The sequence below is a fragment of the Clinocottus analis genome, unplaced genomic scaffold, assembly GCF_023055335.1.
Source record: "Clinocottus analis isolate CAN_PGR_092001 unplaced genomic scaffold, fCliAna1.0.p SCAF_10, whole genome shotgun sequence".
Classification (NCBI taxonomy): Eukaryota; Metazoa; Chordata; class Actinopteri; order Perciformes; family Cottidae; genus Clinocottus; species Clinocottus analis.
In genome coordinates this window covers 9,890,774-9,913,871 of record NW_027175821.1, presented here as the reverse complement: position 1 = coordinate 9,913,871, position 23,098 = coordinate 9,890,774, and the positions used below count along the sequence as shown (strand labels likewise).

The following is a 23,098-nucleotide window of genomic DNA, read 5'->3' as shown; positions in this document are numbered from 1 at the left end:
CAATCAAAGACCAAGTCTCTTCTTCACGAGACGATCAACTGCAGCACATCCAGTCACATTGTGCGTGGACGACGGTGGGTTGATATCGACACAATCTATTCACCTGGTGGATAGCGACCTCGTGAGTCTCCTCTAGAAAGTACATCTTAGAATTCGCGGCAAGTTTGCACAATTATGAAAACCGCCCATAAAGAGAACATATATTTTTAAGAGAGGTACTATATTGAAATGCTATACATGTTAAGGAGAAGTAAGTGGAAAGAGCACGTCTAATATAACAAAATAAACCTCATTGTTTCTTGGGTATGGAAAAATAAACTGGTCATGTTCTTGTCTTAAATTCAAATATAACGTTTTGCTTTTCAGTGAAGAGATAAACAACGAGACAAAATGTAAGTTTTTAACGACGAAAAATAAGATTGAACTGTATGATTCTCATTTGCTTTGTTCAAAACATTTAAACTCTTGTAAAAGCTAGTCAGTTTTACAAAATCAACAACTTCGACCGTGAGATACCTTTTACTGCAAGATGCAATCTATGTTGGATTAAAAAATAATAATAATAATTCAAAAACCAATTTGTTAATTAGAGTCATATGAATTAAGGAAAGTAAATATTGATGGTGCTTTCAAAAACTTTTTCTTAAGTATGCAGATGCAAGCAAAGACTCCTCAAATATAAAAAAAACATGTACGGGAAAAAAAGGACGAAGATACACAAAGTATGTGATGAAGGGGAATGCTAATGAGGCCATACTATGATTTGTACAGTGTCTCTTATTTTATTTGAAAACAAAGGGTGAATCCTATAAATAGCTACAACAACAATGACCAATGAAAGCAAGACCAGCTTAGAAACCAAAAGCTTTTCAAACGTAAAGTCATTTGACTAATCTCTGATTCCTTCATGGTTGCATTAATTAACCATTCTAGAAATATTAAGTAAGTGGCAAAGAGATGACTGTATCAAGGTAATCAAAGTAACAAAAAAGTAACCATTACAGCGATATTGCCAAAGACAAAATAAAGGGACAACTACTATACAGAAAGCACAAGATGCTTAAGATAAATATCACTGATTTAAATTGGCAGTGTGGGAAATAATCCATCATGAGTCTTAATGAAACCATATGGACAAAATTGTAACACAACACCCCGTCCCACATTTCTGAGATTAGATTTTTTTTAAAGTGATGGTATCAGTATTCCCACCAGTCACACAACTGACGATTTAAGAAGCCTTTTTTTTTTAATAAAATAATGGAAAAAATGTGTGATGCTCTTACCTCTGGAGGAGAATCATCACAGTCACCAAACGCATCAGCAAAGTCTGATGGACTTTTCCTCAGAGTCTGGTCAGCAGGCAGTGTGTTGTCGTTGTAAGAACTCACGAACTTAAAGTCACTGGTTCTAGAACCTGTTGTCAGGTACGCGTCATAATTGTAGGTGCTGCGTAAAGTTCCTGTGCCGTCAACGTCTGCGTAATTAGGAGGGAGATACGCGCTGGGGATGGCAACTGCTCCATCAAACAACAGTCTGGGCTTTCTCCTGCGACAAAACCTCACACCGAGGATGATGATGATGAAGGTCAGAAAAAAGGTGGACACAGACACCAGCGCGATGATCAGATAAGAGGTCAGCTTGGAGTTCTTCTCGTCATAAGAAATATCCTTCAGTTCTGGCACCTCAGCCAAGTTATCAGAAATAAGTAAATACATGGAGCAGGTGGCGGAGAGAGAGGGCTGTCCGTTATCTTTCACTGACACGATGAGGTTCTGTTTCATGCTGTCAGACTCAGAAATGTCCCGCTGGGTCCTGATCTCTCCGCTGTGGAGACCAATAGTGAAAAGACCCGGATCAGTGGATTTGACTATATGAAAGGACAGCCAGGCGTTCTGTCCGGAGTCCGCGTCCACCGCGATCACTTTGGACACCAGAGAGCCTCCGTGTGCAGCTTTGGGGACCAGCTCGGTCATGAAGGAGTTGCCCTCCGGGGCGGGGTACAGTATCTGAGGAGAGTTGTCATTCACATCCGATACGAACACGCTGACGGTCACGTTGCTGCTGAGAGGAGGAGAACCGTTGTCTCTGGCCATCACGTGCACTTTAAAACTCCTGAACTGTTCATAATCAAACGACCTCACAGCGTGGATCACCCCCGTGTCTCCGTTAACAGAGAGATAGGAGGACACCGGGGCACCGTTCACCTCACCAGGTAACAGAGAATAAATCACTGTACCGTTTTGTCTCCAGTCGGGGTCTCGAGCAGTAACGGAACATAAAGTGGAGCCAGGTTTGTTATTTTCAGTCACATAAGCGCTGTAGGACTGCTCCTCAAACACAGGTGGGTTGTCGTTGATGTCTGCTACAGACAACTGGACCGTTTTAGAGGAGGACAGAGGTGGAGAGCCCTCGTCAGTGGCAGTGATTGTAATGTTGTAATCAGACTCTAGTTCACGGTCCAGTTGTCCTGTGGTCACCAGAGAATAATAGTTTTTAATAGAAGGAACCAACTTAAAAGGGACGTTTTGCTGAATGGAGCAGCGGACCTGTCTGTTAGTCTCAGAGTCTCTATCCTGCACGTTGATGATGCCCACCTGTGTACCAGGTGACACGTTCTCGGGTATGGGGCTATTCAGTGATTTCAGATATATCACAGGAGCGTTATCATTTTCATCAGATAGTTCTATGAAAACTTTGGCGTAAGAACTTAATCCGAGTCCGTCTTTTGCCATGACTCGCAGTTCAAATGAATTTTTCTTCTCATAGTCTGTGGAGCCAATTACTCGTATTTCCCCAGTTTTACTGTCAATAGCAAACTGGTTTTCATCTGAGACTGAAACATAACCAAGATCATATGTTACTTCTCCATTCACCCCATCATCTGCATCCGTAGCACTTACTCTAACCACTACAGTGTCAAGAGGAGAGTTTTCAGACATACTGGCTTTATAAACGGCTTGACTGAACACCGGTACATTGTCATTAGCATCCAGTACAGTGACATGTATCATAACAGTACCTGATCTCTGAGGCGAGCCTCCATCAATAGCTATTAAAAGCAAATCAATCTCTTGTGTTGTCTCTCTATCAAGTTTATTATCTAGTACAAGTTCAACTTTGTTCACATCGACCAATAAAATAAAATGAGCATTACTGTGTAGGCTGTACCTCTGAACAGAATTCTGACCAATATCTGCGTCATGTGCTTCCTCCATTAAGAAACGAGTCCCTTTTTCAACGGACTCCCTAATTTCCATCCTAATTAAATCTCTTCTGAATTGCGGGGAGTTGTCATTTATGTCTTGGACGTGGAGATTTATACGATGCAATTCCAACGGAGTCTCCAGTACAAGGTCCAGGACTAAAATGCAAGATGGTTTAGTGCCACAAAGACTCTCTCTGTCAAGCCGCTCAGCGACACTCAATTCCCCGGTTTTCAAACTGATAACACAATATCGTTCGTTATTGCTTTCAGAATCAATGCGGGCCTTGCGAGTTGACAGGGTAGCTACATCCAGACCAATATCTTTAGCTATATTTCCAATGACAGTTCCTGGTTTCACCTCTTCTGGGATAGAAAAGCTCACCTCGGCAAGTACGGTTTGCAACGCAAGTAGACAGACGACAAAGCGAGTAACCAGGCCAAGCTTTGAAAATCCTTTGGTTTCCATAATTAAAAAGGACAAATATCCGCCGGAAAAAATAAAATATGTGAAGGTCTTCAGTTCAACTCGCTAATACGTTTGAGGTGGACAAAATCAGCCACATTAAATAACAGAAATCAGCAACACGATCACGAAGCTCGCTCGACTGCCGCAACATAACTGGAAATACAAAGCTGAGAAACAATGGGTGGAGACGTTCTACACAGCATTGCAACGTTCCCTAGTTAACTGGTCGATAGCGACACATCGTGTTCGTTTGAGAAAGAGCATGTGATGAAATGACATGGAATCTTGGTGAATGTTTGATGGCGAGATGTTGAGATGTTGAGATATCTATCCCTGAGCATTGAAAGATGTGACACTTTAGCAGATTAGACCGTGCGTGTGTGTGTGTGTGTGTGTGTGTGTGTGTGTGTGTGTGTGTGTGTGTGTGTGTGTGTGTGTGTGTTTATATGATGGGATTAAATTGTGGAGTCCGAGTTTAATTTATTCAGTTATTGTAATGTACAAGACAAAGCTTCATGTACGTTGCATTGATTGAGACAGATATAAAGATTCCATTGAAAATAAATGAGCGTGAAATTCAAAGATTAAGTTCCAAAATAATATTGTTTGTTTACATTTTCATGTCGGGTGTCTTAAATATAAACTCATGACCTAAAGATCGTGCAGAGACAAGTATTCGAACTGCATTGCGCTTCCATGTTTTCAGCACCAAGGACAGAGCTGCTTCATCTAAATCAAGATCACAAGTCTGCTGTTAAAACGGAAGAAAAAATATATTTAAAAAAGAAAAAAATCCTTGATTAGGGATAATGCTAAAAAAAAAAAGAAATGCATGCATAACAGACCGACTATGCGTTACTGGTCCAATGGCAGAACACGGCTTCTAAGAACATTAATGCTGATGTTGGTTAACGTTTTAGTTAAACATGGTACCACGGTGCCATGGTATCAAGTGCAGTTGCTGGAATGAATCTGTTTGACGAAGCTCAATTTTACTGATTGCCAGAGGAGAAAAGCGGCGCTTTTGTCTTATGTTAAGCAAACTCAAAAGAAAGCAGATTTGCTCACTTTTAACAATGTCACTAAAAGGGCAATTGTCAATAACAGCAAATGAGTCGTAGCACAGTGACTCAATAGCGAAAGTTTTTCCATGGAAAAATTTACATTTCGTTATTGCAGGTCTGTGCAGAGACTTCCACAAATACAACTATCAAACCAATAAAAAGACTGTCATATTCTTACCTCTGGAGAATTATCAGAATCGACAAATGCTTCAAGAAAGTCTGTCGGGCTTTTCCTCAGAGTCTGGTCAGCAGGCAGTGTGTTGTCGTTGTAAGAACTCACGAACTTAAAGTCACTGGTTCGAGAACCTGTTGTCAGGTACGCGTCATAATTGTAGGTGCTGCGTAAAGTTCCTGTGCCGTCAACGTCTGCGTAATTAGGAGGGAGATACGCGCTGGGGATGGCAACTGCTCCATCAAACAACAGTCTGGGCTTTCTCCTGCGACAGAACCTCACACCGAGGATGATGATGATGAAGGTCAGGAAAAAGGTGGACACAGACACCAGCGCGATGATCAGATAAGAGGTCAGCTTGGAGTTCTTCTCGTCATAAGAAATATCCTTCAGTTCTGGCACCTCAGCCAAGTTATCAGAAATAAGTAAATACATGGAGCAGGTGGCGGAGAGAGAGGGCTGTCCGTTATCTTTCACTGACACGATGAGGTTCTGTTTCATGCTGTCAGACTCAGAAATGTCCCGCTGGGTCCTGATCTCTCCGCTGTGGAGACCAATAGTGAAAAGACCCGGATCAGTGGATTTGACTATATGAAAGGACAGCCAGGCGTTCTGTCCGGAGTCCGCGTCCACCGCGATCACTTTGGACACCAGAGAGCCTCCGTGTGCAGCTTTGGGGACCAGCTCGGTCATGAAGGAGTTGCCCTCCGGGGCGGGGTACAGTATCTGAGGAGAGTTGTCATTAACATCCGATACGAACACACTGACGGTCACGTTGCTGCTGAGAGGAGGAGAACCGTTGTCTCTGGCCATCACGTGCACTTTAAAACTCCTGAACTGTTCATAATCAAACGACCTCACAGCGTGGATCACCCCCGTGTCTCCGTTAACAGAGAGATAGGAGGACACCGGGGCACCGTTCACCTCACCAGGTAACAGAGAATAAATCACTGTACCGTTTTGTCTCCAGTCGGGGTCTCGAGCAGTAACGGAACATAAAGTGGAGCCAGGTTTGTTATTTTCAGTCACATAAGCGCTGTAGGACTGCTCCTCAAACACAGGTGGGTTGTCGTTGATGTCTGCTACAGACAACTGGACAGTTTTAGAGGAGGACAGAGGTGGAGAGCCCTCGTCAGTGGCAGTGATTGTAATGTTGTAATCAGACTCTAGTTCACGGTCCAGTTGTCCTGTGGTCACCAGAGAATAATAGTTTGTAATAGAAGGAACCAACTTAAAAGGGACGTTTTGCTGAATGGAGCAGCGGACCTGTCTGTTAGTCTCAGAGTCTCTATCCTGCACGTTGATGATGCCCACCTGTGTACCAGGTGACACGTTCTCAGGTATGGGGCTATTGAGAGATTTTAATTTGATTTCTGGTGGATTGTCATTAACATCAGAGATTTCAATTATCACTTTGGAATCTGAGGTCAGGCCATATCCATCTTTGGCCTCTACCCGCATTTCATGTATTGACTCTTTTTCGAAATCCAAAGGCCCTATTACTTTAAGTTCTCCTGTTTTGTGATTCAAAGCAAATGCTCTTCTACTTGTTTCTGAGATACGACTTAATTCATAAGTTACCGCACCATTCAAACCTTCATCTGCATCTGTAGCAGCCACTGTGACCACTAAAGTATCAAGAGGCGAGTTTTCAGGCAGACTTGCTTTATACACTGTTTGACTAAATACCGGAGGGTTATCATTAGCATCCAGTACAGTCACATGCACGGTGGCAGTTCCAGTTCTTTGAGGACTGCCTCCATCAAGAGCAGTGAGCAATAATCTCATGTCTTGCTGTTCTTCACGGTCTAATTCATTATTCAACACTAGCTCTGCAAATTTACCCCCATCTGATTTTGACTGAATTTCCAATGCTAAATAATTGTTTGCCTGTAATGCATAGTTTTGAACGGTGTTCTGCCCGATATCTATATCATGTGCCTCCAAAACACGAAAACGAGATCCCTTTACGGCCAATTCATTGATTTCTATCTTGATTTCATCTTTTGTGAAAACAGGCGGATTATCGTTGATATCGTTTATTTGTATTGAAATACGGTGCAACTCTAGAGGTGCCTCTAAGATTAACTCAAGTTTCAGAATACATGGTGCCTTTTCGCCGCAAAGCGCCTCTCTGTCAATTCGTTCAGCAACAATCAAATCTCCAGTGTTAAGATTTATGTCACAATACCGTTCACGGTTCAGATCGCTGTCAATGCGGGCCTTTCGAGCAGATAACTTCCCCACGTTCAATCCGAGGTCCTTTGCTATATTTCCTATGACAGATCCGGGTTTCATTTCCTCGGAAATAGAAAAGCTTGTGTCTCCATTAGCGGTGTGAAGCAGCTGAAGAAAGAAAGCAAACCAGCAAAGCAAGCCAGCCGCTGAATATCCATTGTGTGTCATCCTGAGACAAGAACGAAAATCCAGTCGATGACGTTGATTGGTGTTATTTATCCCCGTGCGATGTTCTGTGAGATCCAGTATCACAGAAGAACCACAGTTACACTTGTAAACTATTTGAAGCCTATGGCTGACAAAAGCACACCCAAGTGTACAATTTGACAAGAAGAAGATCAAGCCAGAGTAACAAAGCAGGAGCAATGGGTGGAGACGTGTTTCCTCCGCTTGGTGAATAGCGACACTCTGAGTTCAATTGAATCGCTGCACGTTAAAGTTAAACAGAAAATGTGTATTGTCTTGTTCCATCGTGATAAATTGGCACCAAATCTAGAGCAAAAATATAAAAAGTAATGGATACTTAAGTCAACGAATAGTTTGAGTTTTACTGGAGATAAAAAAAACACATAATTTCTAGACAAAACGGACAGTTGTTGGACAAATAGCAAATCAATCGTCTTTTGGATGACCCACACCATTTTAACTCTTGGTAAAGAAGAGAAATAGTATACTGCAGTCCAGTAAAACGTTCGAGGGTAACACCGAGAAAGTGAATGCACAAAAGTATTGTAGAGATAAACATAAACAGTGATCTAGCGTGCTGTAAAAGGACAAAATTGCAGAGTGAGTGCTGAAATGATATACAGTACACACACGCGCACACGCACACATACACACACACACACACACACACACACACACACACACACACACACACTAACACAAACATGGGGGACATTAAAGGTCTCAGAATTTAAGAGTGAGCTCAATACAAAAATGAAACTATTATTAATTGTGTTGTCATAGAATGTGTTCATAGAGAGCTGCATGCTCAAACACGTGTCGTTCCACTGCTGTGTACACATAACATTATCATTATGGGAGAAGAAATAAGGGTTTCGTTCTCAATAGAAATTCAGTCCTTCAGAATAAAATGTGTATGCATTGATAGTTGGATGTTGGCTTGCTCATCAATACTGTCTGTCAACTGGTGGATTTGGTCTCTCTACTCTCGGGTGTATTTCTGTGTTAATTATAGTTTGTGACGCATTAGTTTGTGTACAATAATACTTGTCTCATTATTCCAAATAAATATTATTTTACGGACAGTTGTAATTGATAGTGTTAATTCATCAATCATATTCTAGTTCATTGAAATGTATATGTGTCGTTCCCTGTATGTTTAAAATAACTCTGTGGTAAATGTGTTAATGTGCGGGCCAGAACAAAAGTTCAATGTAATAAAACACGCACATAACGTCTGCAGGGCCAATTTACATGTGTCTACAGTTGAGACAATTTCGTTGGGACAATCTAGCAACAGTTCTAGAGCTAAGTTATTTTAATAGTTTTGATGGCTCTTCAGAAGGATTTTTATATCAGATTATTTCAAACGAACCATATGCATTTTGAGAATGAAACTACAGAAACAATACACCATGCAATATCCAGACTCTTGAGAATGATTTGTAGACAAAAAATACAAGATGAAACATGTCTTTGACTGTACTGATACATTGAACACTGGTCTAACATGTAAGTGTAATCTTGGTGTATATCAGAAGGACAACAAAAGGATTGGTGCTGTACAGAATTGAACCCAATCACCAACAGGAATGCACAGTACATGTATCACAACGGTGTTAGTATATGGAAGAATAATGAAAAGCACAGTCAGTGTAGTGAAACAACAGTGCTGAAACAGAATACGATTGTTTTGATTTAGAGAGAATACTGAACTCAGCCAGAAAAAAAATAATCAAGAGGTGGATCTGGACGAGCTCAAAATGCAGATCGAATATTATATCATTCATATGTTGTGGTGGTGGAGGGAAGATGATAGAAGACGGTAATGTTACTTGAAATAGTAATAATGTGGAGCAGTGATGGGTCAAATTTAAAATGGCAAAACGCAGTAAATAAGATCTGGGAACGCAGTTGTACAAAATAAAGTAATGCTGAACAATAAATGAACAAAATAAATGTTTATATTCCTACCTCTGGAGAGTCATCTGATTCACCAAATACATCGGCAAAGTCTGATGGACTTTTCCTCAGAGTCTGGTCAGCAGGCAGTGTGTTGTCGTTGTAAGAACTCACGAACTTAAAGTCACTGGTTCTAGAACCTGTTGTCAGGTACGCGTCATAATTGTAGGTGCTGCGTAAAGTTCCTGTGCCGTCAACGTCTGCGTAATTAGGAGGGAGATACGCGCTGGGGATGGCAACTGCTCCATCAAACAACAGTCTGGGCTTTCTCCTGCGACAAAACCTCACACCGAGGATGATGATGATGAAGGTCAGGAAAAAGGTGGACACAGACACCAGCGCGATGATCAGATAAGAGGTCAGCTTGGAGTTCTTCTCGTCATAAGAAATATCCTTCAGTTCTGGCACCTCAGCCAAGTTATCAGAAATAAGTAAATACATGGAGCACGTGGCGGAGAGAGAGGGCTGTCCGTTATCTTTCACTGACACGATGAGGTTCTGTTTCATGCTGTCAGACTCAGAAATGTCCCGCTGGGTCCTGATCTCTCCGCTGTGGAGACCAATAGTGAAAAGACCCGGATCAGTGGATTTGACTATATGAAAGGACAGCCAGGCGTTCTGTCCGGAGTCCGCGTCCACCGCGATCACTTTGGACACCAGAGAGCCTCCGTGTGCAGCTTTGGGGACCAGCTCGGTCATGAAGGAGTTGCCCTCCGGGGCGGGGTACAGTATCTGAGGAGAGTTGTCATTCACATCCGATACGAACACACTGACGGTCACGTTGCTGCTGAGAGGAGGAGAACCGTTGTCTCTGGCCATCACGTGCACTTTAAAACTCCTGAACTGTTCATAATCAAACGACCTCACAGCGTGGATCACCCCCGTGTCTCCGTTAACAGAGAGATAGGAGGACACCGGGGCACCGTTCACCTCACCAGGTAACAGAGAATAAATCACTGTACCGTTTTGTCTCCAGTCGGGGTCTCGAGCAGTAACGGAACATAAAGTGGAGCCAGGTTTGTTATTTTCAGTCACATAAGCGCTGTAGAACTGCTCCTCAAACACAGGTGGGTTGTCGTTGATGTCTGCTACAGACAACAGGACAGTTTTAGAGGAGGAAAGAGGTGGAGAGCCCTCGTCAGTGGCAGTGATTGTAATGTTGTAATCAGACTCGAGTTCACGGTCCAGTTGTCCTGTGGTCACCAGAGAATAATAGTTTGTAATAGAAGGAACCAACTTAAAAGGGACGTTTTGCTGAATGGAGCAGCGGACCTGTCTGTTAGTCTCAGAGTCTCTATCCTGCACGTTGATGATGCCCACCTGTGTACCAGGTGACACGTTCTCAGGTATGGGGCTATTCAGTGATTTCAGATATATCACAGGAGCGTTGTCATTTACATCAGTAACATCTATTATAACTTTGGCGTAAGAGGTTAGTCCTAAACCATCTTTAGCTTGAACTCTCATTTCAAATGAACTCCGTTCTTCAAAGTCAATCACACCAGTTACTTTAATTTCTCCAGTTTTAGGATCAATGGAAAAAACATTTATATCGTCATCAGAAACGTGACCAAAGTAATACGTCACATCTCCGTTTACTCCTTCATCTGCGTCAGTAGCACTAACATTAATCACGATAATACCTGCAGGAGAGTTTTCAGGCAGACTGGCTTTATAAACGGCCTGGCTAAACACTGGCGCGTTATCATTAGCATCCAGTACGGTGACGTGTATGACTACAGTACCTGATCTCTGAGGAGAGCCTCCATCTAAAGCTGTGAGAAGCAAATTAATGTATTTTTGTTTCTCTCGATCAAGTGTATTCTCCAGTACGAGTTCCACCTTGTTGCTGTCAACAGCGAGAATAAAGTTATCGTTCTTTTGCAGGTTGTACCTTTGAACAGCATTTTGACCTATATCTGCGTCATGGGCCTCCTCGATAGAGAAGCGGTTTCCTTTGTCAGCTGACTCGCTTATTTCCATTTCAATCAAATTTTCTCTGAATTTTGGCGAGTTGTCGTTTACATCCTGAATATGAAGACTTACACGATGAAGCTCCAGAGGATTTTCTAAAACCAGATCTACTTTTACAATACAAGAAGGTTTCTTTCCACAAAGACTTTCTCGGTCCATTCTCTCCGATGTGATCAAATCTCCGGTACTCAGATTAATATCACAGTAACGCTTACGAGTCCCCTCAAAATCAACACGGGCCTTTCGGGAAGATAAAGTCCTCAAATCAAGACCGAGATCTTTGGCGATATTTCCAATAACAGACTCACGTTTCATCTCTTCTGGAATAGAATAACTCAGGTCTCCATTAACGAGGTGCAGCGCTACAACCAAGGAGGCGATGCAGAAGACCAGACGAAGCGACGAATATCCTTTGTCTCCCATCCTGACAAAATAAGGCGCATTTAGCTTTTTAGATGGATTGAAATGCTGAATATGTATATATAAGAGTCAATAATCCCAAACGCCGTTCTAGTCTTCAGAAAAATACGTCCACGATTTAACAATGTCTCCCTGAAAAATACAACTGACATCCATTCAGTACTCCTGGGTGGAGTGGTGTGTGATTATATTCTGTAATCCAACAGCGACACCATGAGCTACATGTTATCGTCACAGTGTTATGATTCAATATGACCATTTCATTATGTTCTCAATATTGTATTATGAAGACATCTTAAATGACACTAAAACAGTCAAATGTCAGTCATGTCTGCCACAGTAAAACAGAGAGGCGAGGTTCAGCACCATGGACAGTGGTAAAGTAAACGCTCTGATCATTTGCAAGGAAAGTAAACGTAACTTGAAACAATAAATATATTCCTTCAAAAGTTAAAGTGTTGCGTATTCAATTTGACTGTAGCAAAAGTGTAGAACTAGTATCAGGACAGATGTATTCATAAAAAAGGTCCCAGTGACTGATATATTATTATATATAAAATGATTAGATTGTTGATAGCAATGCATCAATATGCAAGCAGCATTTCACTGTTGAAGCTGGTATATGTGATGTCAGATTTAATTCATACACAATAGGTCCAGTAGGTCACAACCTAGTGGTTGGTATTCAAAGGGTCATTAGAATATGAATTTACAAGAAACTTAACACAAAAAGTGTGTCTGTGTTTTAAACAATTTACCTCAAACACACCCTTCATTGTAATTTCCTCAGTGTTGCAGATGTGTGGATTACAGGTCAAGCATTGTATCATTTGCATTGTAGCAATCGCTCAAGCATTGTATCGTTTGCATGGACCTCACAATGTAAATAATGTGTCTGTGTGGCTTTCATTCAGTCAAAGTGTCTTAACTGATATATGTTGGGTATACAGGACCACATACTACTAAATTTAAAACAAGGAAGCTGACATACCTTTGAGCATGACACTGAAACATGCACTAAACTGTAATATGACGCTGACATATAAACCTACAACGTAGCCAGCTTCCCCTCAGATAACTCACACGTAAGAGGTTGTTCTGTCATCTGCTCATCAGTGGCAATGATATATGGGTGGGAAATGTGTTAAGGCCAGCAATGTAAAAGTATACAACCACAACAGCCAACACAAAATTAATGATACACAAATAATGATTCTTTGACAGATTCACTGTACACTTCATATCCACTTCTCCATGAAACCCCAAGATGTTTGATGGTAAAATAACTGGCAGTTGCGTATGACCATGTTATAACGAGACAATGCGTCCCATTTCACATCATTCAAAACCACTAAATTCCGAAAGTCCAACACAAATAAACTAAAGGAAGGAATGATGTTCAAAGTGTATCATTCTGAGAAAAGATCTTAAATGAATTGAAACCTAAAGAGATATAATATGTATGAGTAGGATATGTCAAAAAAATATCAAGTGAGGAGTCACATGGTTTTGAAGGACAAAAGGCAAACATGTAATATATGTCAAGTGTAAATTACAACGTGAAGGGCCATCAAAGCAAAACCTTAGCTTCATCAAGCTGTCATAGAAATGACCACTGAAACAACACATTAAAAAAGACTCAATGAACAAGCCAAACAAGCAGTGACAAGTATATTACTTAGAAAGGGTCCTACCTCTGCAGAAGGCTCTAAATCATCAAAAGGGTCAGCAAAGTCTGATGGACTTTTCCTCAGAGTCTGGTCAGCAGGCAGTGTGTTGTCGTTGTAAGAACTCACGAACTTAAAGTCACTGGTTCTAGAACCTGTTGTCAGGTACGCGTCATAATTGTAGGTGCTGCGTAAAGTTCCTGTGCCGTCAACGTCTGCGTAATTAGGAGGGAGATACGCGCTGGGGATGGCAACTGCTCCATCAAACAACAGTCTGGGCTTTCTCCTGCGACAGAACCTCACACCGAGGATGATGATGATGAAGGTCAGGAAAAAGGTGGACACAGACACCAGCGCGATGATCAGATAAGAGGTCAGCTTGGAGTTCTTCTCGTCATAAGAAATATCCTTCAGTTCTGGCACCTCAGCCAAGTTATCAGAAATAAGTAAATACATGGAGCAGGTGGCGGAGAGAGAGGGCTGTCCGTTGTCTTTCACTGACACAATGAGGTTCTGTTTCATGCTGTCAGACTCAGAAATGTCCCGCTGGGTCCTGATCTCTCCGCTGTGGAGACCAATAGTGAAAAGACCCGGATCAGTGGATTTGACTATATGAAAGGACAGCCAGGCGTTCTGTCCGGAGTCCGCGTCCACCGCGATCACTTTGGACACCAGAGAGCCTCCGTGTGCAGCTTTGGGGACCAGCTCGGTCATGAAGGAGTTGCCCTCCGGGGCGGGGTACAGTATCTGAGGAGAGTTGTCATTCACATCCGATACGAACACACTGACGGTCACGTTGCTGCTGAGCGGAGGAGAACCGTTGTCTCTGGCCATCACGTGCACTTTAAAACTCCTGAACTGTTCATAATCAAACGACCTCACAGCGTGGATCACCCCCGTGTCTCCGTTAACAGAGAGATAGGAGGACACCAGGGCACCGTTCACCTCACCAGGTAACAGAGAATAAATCACTGTACCGTTTTGTCTCCAGTCGGGGTCTCGAGCAGTAACGGAACATAAAGTGGAGCCAGGTTTGTTATTTTCAGTCACATAAGCGCTGTAGGACTGCTCCTCAAACACAGGTGGGTTGTCGTTGATGTCTGCTACAGACAACTGGACAGTTTTAGAGGAGGACAGAGGTGGAGAGCCCTCGTCAGTGGCAGTGATTGTAATGTTGTAATCAGACTCTAGTTCACGGTCCAGTTGTCCTGTGGTCACCAGAGAATAATAGTTTGTAATAGAAAGAACCAACTTAAAAGGGACGTTTTGCTGAATGGAGCAGCGGACCTGTCTGTTAGTCTCAGAGTCTCTATCCTGCACGTTGATGATGCCCACTTCTGTACCAGGTGACACGTTCTCAGGTATGGGGCTATTCAGTGATTTCAGATATATCACAGGAGCGTTGTCATTTATATCAGTCACATCTATTATAACTTTGGCGTAAGAGGTTAGACCTAAACCATCTTTAGATTCTGCTCTCATTTCAAAAGAACTCCTGTCTTCAAAATCAATCACACCAGTTACTTTAATTTCTCCAGTTTTAGGATCAATGGAAAATACATTTACATCATCGTCAGACACATGACTTAAATCATATGTAACGTCTCCATTGACTCCTTCATCTGCGTCAGTAGCACTAACATTAATCACGATAATACCTGCAGGAGAGTTTTCAGGCAGACTGGCTTTATAAACGGCCTGGCTAAACACTGGCGCGTTATCATTAGCATCCAGTACGGTGACGTGTATGACTACAGTACCTGATCTCTGAGGAGAGCCTCCATCTAAAGCTGTAAGGAGTAAATTAATGTCGTTTTGCTTCTCTCGATCAAGCTTGTTATCCAGCACAAGTTCCACCTTGTTGCTGTCAACAGCGAGAATAAAGTTATCGTTCTTTTGCAGGTTGTACCTTTGAACAGCATTTTGACCTATATCTGCGTCATGGGCCTCCTCGATAGAGAAGCGGTTTCCTTTGTCAGCAGACTCCCTTATTTCCATTTCAATCACTTGCTTTTTGAATTTTGGCGAGTTGTCGTTTACATCCTGAATATGAAGACTTACACGATGAAGCTCCAGAGGATTCTCTAAAACCAGATCTACCTTCACAACACAAGAAGGTTTCTTTCCACAAAGACTTTCTCGGTCCATTCTCTCCGATGTGATCAAATCTCCGGTACTCAGATTAATATCACAGTAACGCTTACGAGTCCCCTCAAAATCAACACGGGCCTTTCGGGAAGATAAAGTCCTCAGGTCAAGACCGAGATCTTTGGCGATATTTCCAATAACAGACTCGCGTTTCATCTCTTCTGGAATAGAATAACTCAGGTCTCCATTAACGAGGTGCAGCGCTACAACCAAGGAGGCGATGCAGAAGACCAGACGAAGCGACGAATATCCTTTGTCTCCCATCCTGACACTAAAAGTCACAGCTCGTACAACTTGTACTTTCCAGTACAAAAAAAGAAAAGCGGTCCAAGAGGAGTTAATTATCAAAGACGTCCCAGCAATGTACACAGTTGTATATGTTCGTAAATGAAGCCCAAACGTCTCTGGAAAACCAGCAGCTGACTTATATGTATTAGTATAGTGGGTGGAGTGCTGAGCCATTATTATTGGACAGCCAACAGCGACATCATGAGACATTTTTTATTTTCACACTACATCCAATAAAATAGTCCGCAAATTCTCTCAAACCACATTATTTTACTTTCGCTTACATTCTAAATAAATATTCGAGCGTTGAATGTGTAATACTTTAATAAGACACATGCATTTTATGCATTGTGTTCATCACAGCTTTCAAAATGTATTGTTCCGCCCACATCTCAGCTCCATGAATTGTGGGATTAAATCGGTTCAAAATAAAATACAAGGGTTTCAGCCCTTTCAGTCCAACGCCGTGGACAGTCGTCACATGAAGTGTTTTTGAGGGGTTTCTTCAGAAAAGTATGAGTTGGGAGATCATGCAACATACAACAATGCATTTTTTTAAATAAATATGCTGAAAATTACATCAACGATCTCCGTTTTATTTTTTATTGAAATTCAGATAACCTTGCGGAGTTGAAGAAGACCTCGGTTGGCTGTGCTTGCGCGTCTAAGAAGGGGTTCAACACCACGAACAGTCCCATAGACATAGGTGGTGGCACTATATTAAATGGCGTTTTGGGTTTTCTGATAAAAGTTTATCAAAATAAATAATAATTATGTCACAGCTTTACTCTTAACTTCACTTGTCTGGAAAGGAATCCTTAAAAAAAATGACATGTTTCCGTTCAAATAGACAACAAAGGAGGAGTCCGATGTTTTTGATCGACAACAGGCAAAATATGTTATTGCTTTCTCACTTAAATTACAGAGTAAATTAGGAAAACAATTGTAAGTTCCCCGCCATTATTCAAAATGTTTTGTCCAGAAACCATAAAATACCTGTCAGAAGAATAAAGACCTGCTGCAGTAGGACATACACATATTGAACATATACTGATAAACCAACAGTGCCTTGTGATTATTAAAAGTACTTTGGAAAGTTCCTACCTCAACAGATGGCTCTAAATCATCAAAAGGATCAGCAAAGTCTGATGGGCTTTTCCTCAGAGTCTGGTCAGCAGGCAGTGTGTTGTCGTTGTAAGAACTCACGAACTTAAAGTCACTGGTTCTAGAACCTGTTGTCAGGTACGCGTCATAATTGTAGGTGCTGCGTAAAGTTCCTGTGCCGTCAACGTCTGCGTAATTAGGAGGGAGATACGCGCTGGGGATGGCAACTGCTCCATCAAACAACAGTCTGGGCTTCCTCCTGCGACAAAACCTCACACCGAGGATGATGATGATGAAGGTCAGGAAAAAGGTGGACACAGACACCAGCGCGATGATCAGATAAGAGGTCAGCTTGGAGTTCTTCTCGTCATAAGAAATATCCTTCAGTTCTGGCACCTCAGCCAAGTTATCAGAAATAAGTAAATACATGGAGCAGGTGGCGGAGAGAGAGGGCTGTCCGTTATCTTTCACTGACACGATGAGGTTCTGTTTCATGCTGTCAGACTCAGAAATGTCCCGCTGGGTCCTGATCTCTCCGCTGTGGAGACCAATAGTGAAAAGACCCGGATCAGTGGATTTGACTATATGAAAGGACAGCCAGGCGTTCTGTCCGGAGTCCGCGTCCACCGCGATCACTTTGGACACCAGAGAGCCTCCGTGTGCAGCTTTGGGGACCAGCTCGGTCATGAAGGAGTTGCCCTCCGGGGCGGGGTACAGTATCTGAGGAGAGTTGTCATTCACATCCGATACGAACACACTGACGGTCACGTTGCTGCTGAGCGGAGGAGAACCGTTGTCTCTGGCCATCACGTGCACTTTAAAACTCCTGAACTGTTCATAATCAAACGACCTCACAGCGTGGATCACCCCCGTGTCTCCGTTAACAGAGAGATAGGAGGACACCGGGGCACCGTTCACCTCACCAGGTAACAGAGAATAAATCACTGTACCGTTTTGTCTCCAGTCGGGGTCTCGAGCAGTAACGGAACATAAAGTGGAGCCAGGTTTGTTATTTTCAGTCACATAAGCGCTGTAGGACTGCTCCTCAAACACAGGTGGGTTGTCGTTGATGTCTGCTACAGACAACTGGACAGTTTTAGAGGAGGACAGAGGTGGAGAGCCCTCGTCAGTGGCAGTGATTGTAATGTTGTAATCAGACTCTAGTTCACGGTCCAGTTGTCCTGTGGTCACCAGAGAATAATAGTTTGTAATAGAAAGAACCAACTTAAAAGGGACGTTTTGCTGAATGGAGCAGCGGACCTGTCTGTTAGTCTCAGAGTCTCTATCCTGCACGTTGATGATGCCCACTTCTGTACCAGGTGACACGTTCTCAGGTATGGGGCTATTCAGTGATTTCAGATATATCACAGGAGCGTTGTCATTTATATCAACAACATCTATTATAACTTTGGCGTAAGAGGTTAGACCTAAACCATCTTTAGATTCTGCTCTCATTTCAAAAGAAGTAGTTTCTTCAAAGTCAATCACGCCAGTTACTTTAATTTCTCCAGTTTTAGGATCAATAGAAAATACATTTACATCATCGTCAGACACGTGACTTAAATCATATGTAACGTCTCCATTGACTCCTTCATCTGCGTCAGTAGCACTAACATTAATCACGATGATACCTGCAGGAGAGTTTTCAGGCAGACTTGCTTTATAAACGGCCTGGCTAAACACTGGCGCGTTATCATTAGCATCCAGTACGGTGACGTGTATGACTACAGTACCTGATCTCTGAGGAGAGCCTCCATCTAAAGCTGTGAGAAGCAAATTAATATCGTTTTGCTTCTCTCGATCAAGCTTGTTCTCCAGCACGAGTTCCACCTTGTTGCTGTCAACAGCGAGAATAAAGTTATCGTTCTTTTGCAGGTTGTACCTTTGAACAGCATTTTGACCTATATCTGCGTCATGGGCCTCCTCGATAGAGAAGCGGTTTCCCTTTTCAGCTAACTCGCTTATTTCCATTTCAATCACTTGCTTTTTGAATTTCGGAGAATTGTCGTTTACATCCTGAATATGAAGACTTACACGTTGAAGCTCCAGAGGATTCTCTAAAACCAGATCTACTTTCACTACACAAGAAGGTTTCTTTCCACAAAGACTTTCTCGGTCGATTCTCTCCGATGTGATCAAATCTCCGGTACTCAGATTAATATCACAGTAACGCTTACGAGTCCCCTCAAAATCAACACGGGCCTTTCGGGAAGATAAAGTCCTCAGATCAAGACCGAGATCTTTGGCGATATTTCCAATAACAGACTCGCGTTTCATCTCTTCTGGAATAGAATAACTCAGGTCTCCATTAACGAGGTGCAGCGCTACAACCAAGGAGGCGATGCAGAAGACCAGACGAAGCGACGAATATCCTTTGTCTCCCATCCTGACACAAAAAGTCACAGCTTGTCCAACAATGTGAAAAAAAATAGGAGCGGTCCAAGAGGAGTTAATTATCAAAGACGTCCCAGCAATCTACACAGTTGTATATGTTCGTAAATGAAGCCCAAACGTCTCTGGAAAACCAGCAGCTGACATCTATGGCATTATAGTGCGTGGAGTGATGAGCCATTATTATCGGACAGCCAACAGCGACACCATGAGACATTTTTTGTTTTCACACTATAAATAAAATAGTCCGCAAATTCTCTCAAACCACATTATTTTACTTTCGCTTAAATTCTAATTAAATGCACGAGCGTTGAATGTGTAATATTTTAATAAGACACATGCATTTTATGCATTGTGTTCATCACAGCTTTTAAAATGTATTGTTTCGCCCACATCTCAGCTCCATGAATTGTGGGATTAATTCGGTTAAAAATAAAATGCAAGGGTTTCAGCCCTTTCAGTCCAACGCCGTGGACAGTCGTCACATGAAGTGTTTTTGAGGGCTTTATTCTAAAAAGTATGAGTTGGGAGATCATGGAACATACAACAATGCATTTGTTTAATATATATGCTCAATATTACATTAACGATCTCCGTTTTATTTTTTTATTGAAATTCAGATAACCTTGCGGAGTTGAAGAAGACCTCGGTTGGCTGTGCTTGCGCGTCTAAGAAGGGGTTCAACACCACGAACAGTCCCATAGACATAGGTGGTGGCACTATATTAAATGGCGTTTTGGGTTTTCTGATAAAAGTTTAACAAAATAAATAATAATTATGTCACAGCTTTACTCTTAACTGTACTTGTCTGGAAAGGAATCCTCCAAAAATGACATGTTTCCGTTCAAATAGACAACAAGGTAGGAGTCTCGTGTTTTTGATTGACAACAGGCAAAATATGTTATTGCTTTCTCACGTAAATTACAGAGTAAATTAACAAAACAATTGTAAGTTCCCCGCCATTATTAGAAACGTTTTGTGCAGAAACCACAAAAGAACTGTCAGAAGAATGAAAACATGCTGCAGTAGGACATACACATATTGAAAATATACTGATAAACCAACAGTGCCTTGTGATTATTAAAAGTACTTTGGAAAGTTCCTACCTCAACAGATGGCTCTAAATCATCAAAAGGATCAGCAAAGTCTGATGGGCTTTTCCTCAGAGTCTGGTCAGCAGGCAGTGTGTTGTCGTTGTAAGAACTCACGAACTTAAAGTCACTGGTTCTAGAACCTGTCGTCAGGTACGCGTCATAATTGTAGGTGCTGCGTAAAGTTCCTGTGCCGTCAACGTCTGCGTAATTAGGAGGGAGATACGCGCTGGGGATGGCAACTGCTCCATCAAACAACAGTCTGGGCTTCCTCCTGCGACAAAACCTCACACCGAGGATGATGATGATGAAGGTCAGGAAAAAGGTGGACACAGACACCAGCGCGATGATCAGATAAGAGGTCAGCTTGGAGTTCTTCTCGTCATAAGAAATATCCTTCAGTTCTGGCACCTCAGCCAAGTTATCAGAAATAAGTAAATACATGGAGCAGGTGGCGGAGAGAGAGGGCTGTCCGTTATCTTTCACTGACACGATGAGGTTCTGTTTCATGCTGTCAGACTCAGAAATGTCCCGCTGGGTCCTGATCTCTCCGCTGTGGAGACCAATAGTGAAAAGACCCGGATCAGTGGATTTGACTATATGAAAGGACAGCCAGGCGTTCTGTCCGGAGTCCGCGTCCACCGCGATCACTTTGGACACCAGAGAGCCTCCGTGTGCAGCTTTGGGGACCAGCTCGGTCATGAAGGAGTTGCCCTCCGGGGCGGGGTACAGTATCTGAGGAGAGTTGTCATTCACATCCGATACGAACACGCTGACGGTCACGTTGCTGCTGAGCGGAGGAGAACCGTTGTCTCTGGCCATCACGTGCACTTTAAAACTCCTGAATTGTTCATAATCAAACGACCTCACAGCGTGGATCACCCCCGTGTCTCCGTTAACAGAGAGATAGGAGGACACCGGGGCACCGTTCACCTCACCAGGTATTAGAGAATAAATCACTGTACCGTTTTGTCTCCAGTCGGGGTCTCGAGCAGTGACGGAACATAAAGTGGAGCCAGGTTTGTTATTTTCAGTCACATAAGCGCTGTAGGACTGCTCCTCAAACACAGGTGGGTTGTCGTTGATGTCTGCTACAGACAACTGCACAGTTTTAGAGGAGGACAGAGGTGGAGAGCCCTCGTCAGTGGCAGTGATTGTGATGTTGTAATCAGACTCTAGTTCACGGTCCAGTTGTCCTGTGGTCACCAGAGAATAATAGTTTGTAATAGAAGGAACCAACTTAAAAGGGACGTTTTGCTGAATGGAGCAGCGGACCTGTCTGTTAGTCTCAGAGTCTCTATCCTGCACGTTGATGATGCCCACCTGTGTACCAGGTGACACGTTCTCAGGTATGGGGCTATTCAGTGATTTCAGATATATCACAGGAGCGTTGTCATTTATATCAGTCACATCTATGATAACTTTTGCGTAGGAGGTTAGTCCTAAACCATCTTTAGCTTTTACTCTCATTTCAAAAGAAGTAGTTCCTTCAAAGTCAATCACACCAGTTACTGTAATTTCTCCAGTTTTAGCATCAATAGAAAATACATTTACATCATCGTCAGATACGTGACTTAAATCATATGTAACGTCTCCATTGACTCCTTCATCTGCGTCAGTAGCACTAACATTAATCACGATGATACCTGCAGGAGAGTTTTCAGGCAGACTGGCTTTATAAACGGCCTGGCTAAACACTGGCGCGTTATCATTAGCATCCAGTACGGTGACGTGTATGACTACAGTACCTGATCTCTGAGGAGAGCCTCCATCTAAAGCTGTGAGAAGCAAATTAATATCGTTTTGCTTCTCTCGATCAAGCTTGTTATCCAGCACGAGTTCCACCTTGTTGCTGTCAACAGCGAGAATAAAGTTATCGTTCTTTTGCAGGTTGTACCTTTGAACAGCATTTTGACCTATATCTGCGTCATGGGCCTCCTCGATAGAGAAGCGGTTTCCCTTTTCAGCTAACTCGCTTATTTCCATTTCAATCAAATGATTGTTAAATTGTGGTGAGTTGTCGTTTACATCTTGAATATGAAGACTTACACGATGAAGCTCCAGAGGATTTTCGAAAACCAGATCTACTTTCACTACACAAGAAGGTTTCTTTCCACAAAGACTTTCTCGGTCCATTCTCTCCGATGTGATCAAATCTCCGGTACTCAGATTAATATCACAGTAACGCTTACGAGTCCCCTCAAAATCAACACGGGCCTTTCGGGAAGATAAAGTCCTCAGGTCAAGACCGAGATCTTTGGCGATATTTCCAATAACAGACTCGCGTTTCATCTCTTCTGGAATAGAATAACTCAGGTCTCCATTAACGAGGTGCAGCGCTACAACCAAGGAGGCGATGCAGAGGACCAGACGAAGCGACGAATATCCTTTGTCTTCCATCCTGACACAAAAAGTCACAGCTTGTACAACTTGTACTTTCCAATGCGAAAAAAAACAGAAGCGGTCCAAGAGGAGTTAATTTTCAAACACGTCCCAGCAATGTACACAGTATTATATGTTCAGAAATGTATTCTACACGTTTATGGAAAACCAGCAGCTGACATCTATGTAGCAGTATAGTGGGTGGAGTGGTGAGCCATTATTATCGGTCAGCCAACAGCGACACCATGAGACATTTTTTTAGTTTTCACACTATATTCCTTAATCTATTTCTCAAAATCTCTCAAACCACATTATATTACTTTCGTGTACGTTCTAA

At 42.5% G+C, this 23,098-nt stretch overlaps 4 protein-coding genes across 6 annotated transcripts in view; all 4 read right to left on the bottom strand.

Moving 5' to 3' along the window:
• LOC137791955 (protocadherin gamma-C5-like) overlaps positions 1 to 19,404 on the bottom strand; it is a 220,533-nt gene extending 201,129 nt beyond the window's left edge. Inside the window, exon 1 of one of the 3 annotated variants that reach the window (XM_068587420.1) lies at positions 16,898 to 19,404. In XM_068587420.1, the coding sequence (XP_068443521.1) occupies positions 16,898 to 19,282 (2,385 nt within the window). In that variant the 5' untranslated portion in view covers positions 19,283 to 19,404. Of the gene's footprint in view, positions 1 to 13,384; positions 15,770 to 16,897 lie in introns of those variants that run through there. The other 2 variants (XM_068587329.1, XM_068587348.1) reach the window with 2 other exon arrangements.
• On the bottom strand, positions 35 to 3,823 carry LOC137793578 (protocadherin beta-15-like). Its single transcript, XM_068589839.1, has 2 exons — positions 1,287 to 3,823; positions 35 to 145 (listed from the first exon to the last, which is right to left on the bottom strand). Exons 1-2 carry the CDS (start codon positions 3,672 to 3,674, stop codon positions 35 to 37), a joined length of 2,499 nt encoding a protein of 832 aa, XP_068445940.1. The 5' UTR covers positions 3,675 to 3,823.
• On the bottom strand, positions 4,905 to 11,835 carry LOC137793562 (uncharacterized). The gene is made up of 3 exons (XM_068589814.1): positions 9,309 to 11,835; positions 7,636 to 7,640; positions 4,905 to 7,317 (listed from the first exon to the last, which is right to left on the bottom strand). The coding sequence occupies exons 1-3, from the start codon at positions 11,691 to 11,693 to the stop codon at positions 4,905 to 4,907; spliced, it is 4,803 nt and encodes a 1,600-aa protein (XP_068445915.1). The 5' UTR covers positions 11,694 to 11,835.
• Positions 19,405 to 19,793: 389 nt separating the features above from the next.
• Positions 19,794 to 22,779, bottom strand: LOC137794440 (protocadherin beta-15-like). The gene is made up of 3 exons (XM_068591197.1): positions 20,395 to 22,779; positions 19,914 to 19,956; positions 19,794 to 19,798 (listed from the first exon to the last, which is right to left on the bottom strand). The coding sequence occupies exons 1-3, from the start codon at positions 22,777 to 22,779 to the stop codon at positions 19,794 to 19,796; spliced, it is 2,433 nt and encodes an 810-aa protein (XP_068447298.1).
• Positions 22,780 to 23,098: the final 319 nt, after the last annotated feature.

What these genes read in the sequence shown, in the direction of transcription:
- LOC137793578 (XM_068589839.1), bottom strand. Translation starts at nt 3,674, where the DNA reads ATGGAAACCAAAGGATTTTCAAAGCTTGGCCTGGTTACTCGCTTTGTC. An exon ending in GTGATGATTCTCCTCCAGAG is followed by an intron (nt 146 to 1,286) that starts GTAAGAGCATCA and finishes GCGAATTCTAAG; the next exon opens with ATGTACTTTCTAGAGGAGAC.
- LOC137794440 (XM_068591197.1), bottom strand. Translation starts at nt 22,779, where the DNA reads ATGGAAGACAAAGGATATTCGTCGCTTCGTCTGGTCCTCTGCATCGCC. An exon ending in ATTTAGAGCCATCTGTTGAG is followed by an intron (nt 19,957 to 20,394) that starts GTAGGAACTTTC and finishes ACCCCTTCTTAG; the next exon opens with ACGCGCAAGCACAGCCAACC.
- LOC137793562 (XM_068589814.1), bottom strand. Translation starts at nt 11,693, where the DNA reads ATGGGAGACAAAGGATATTCGTCGCTTCGTCTGGTCTTCTGCATCGCC.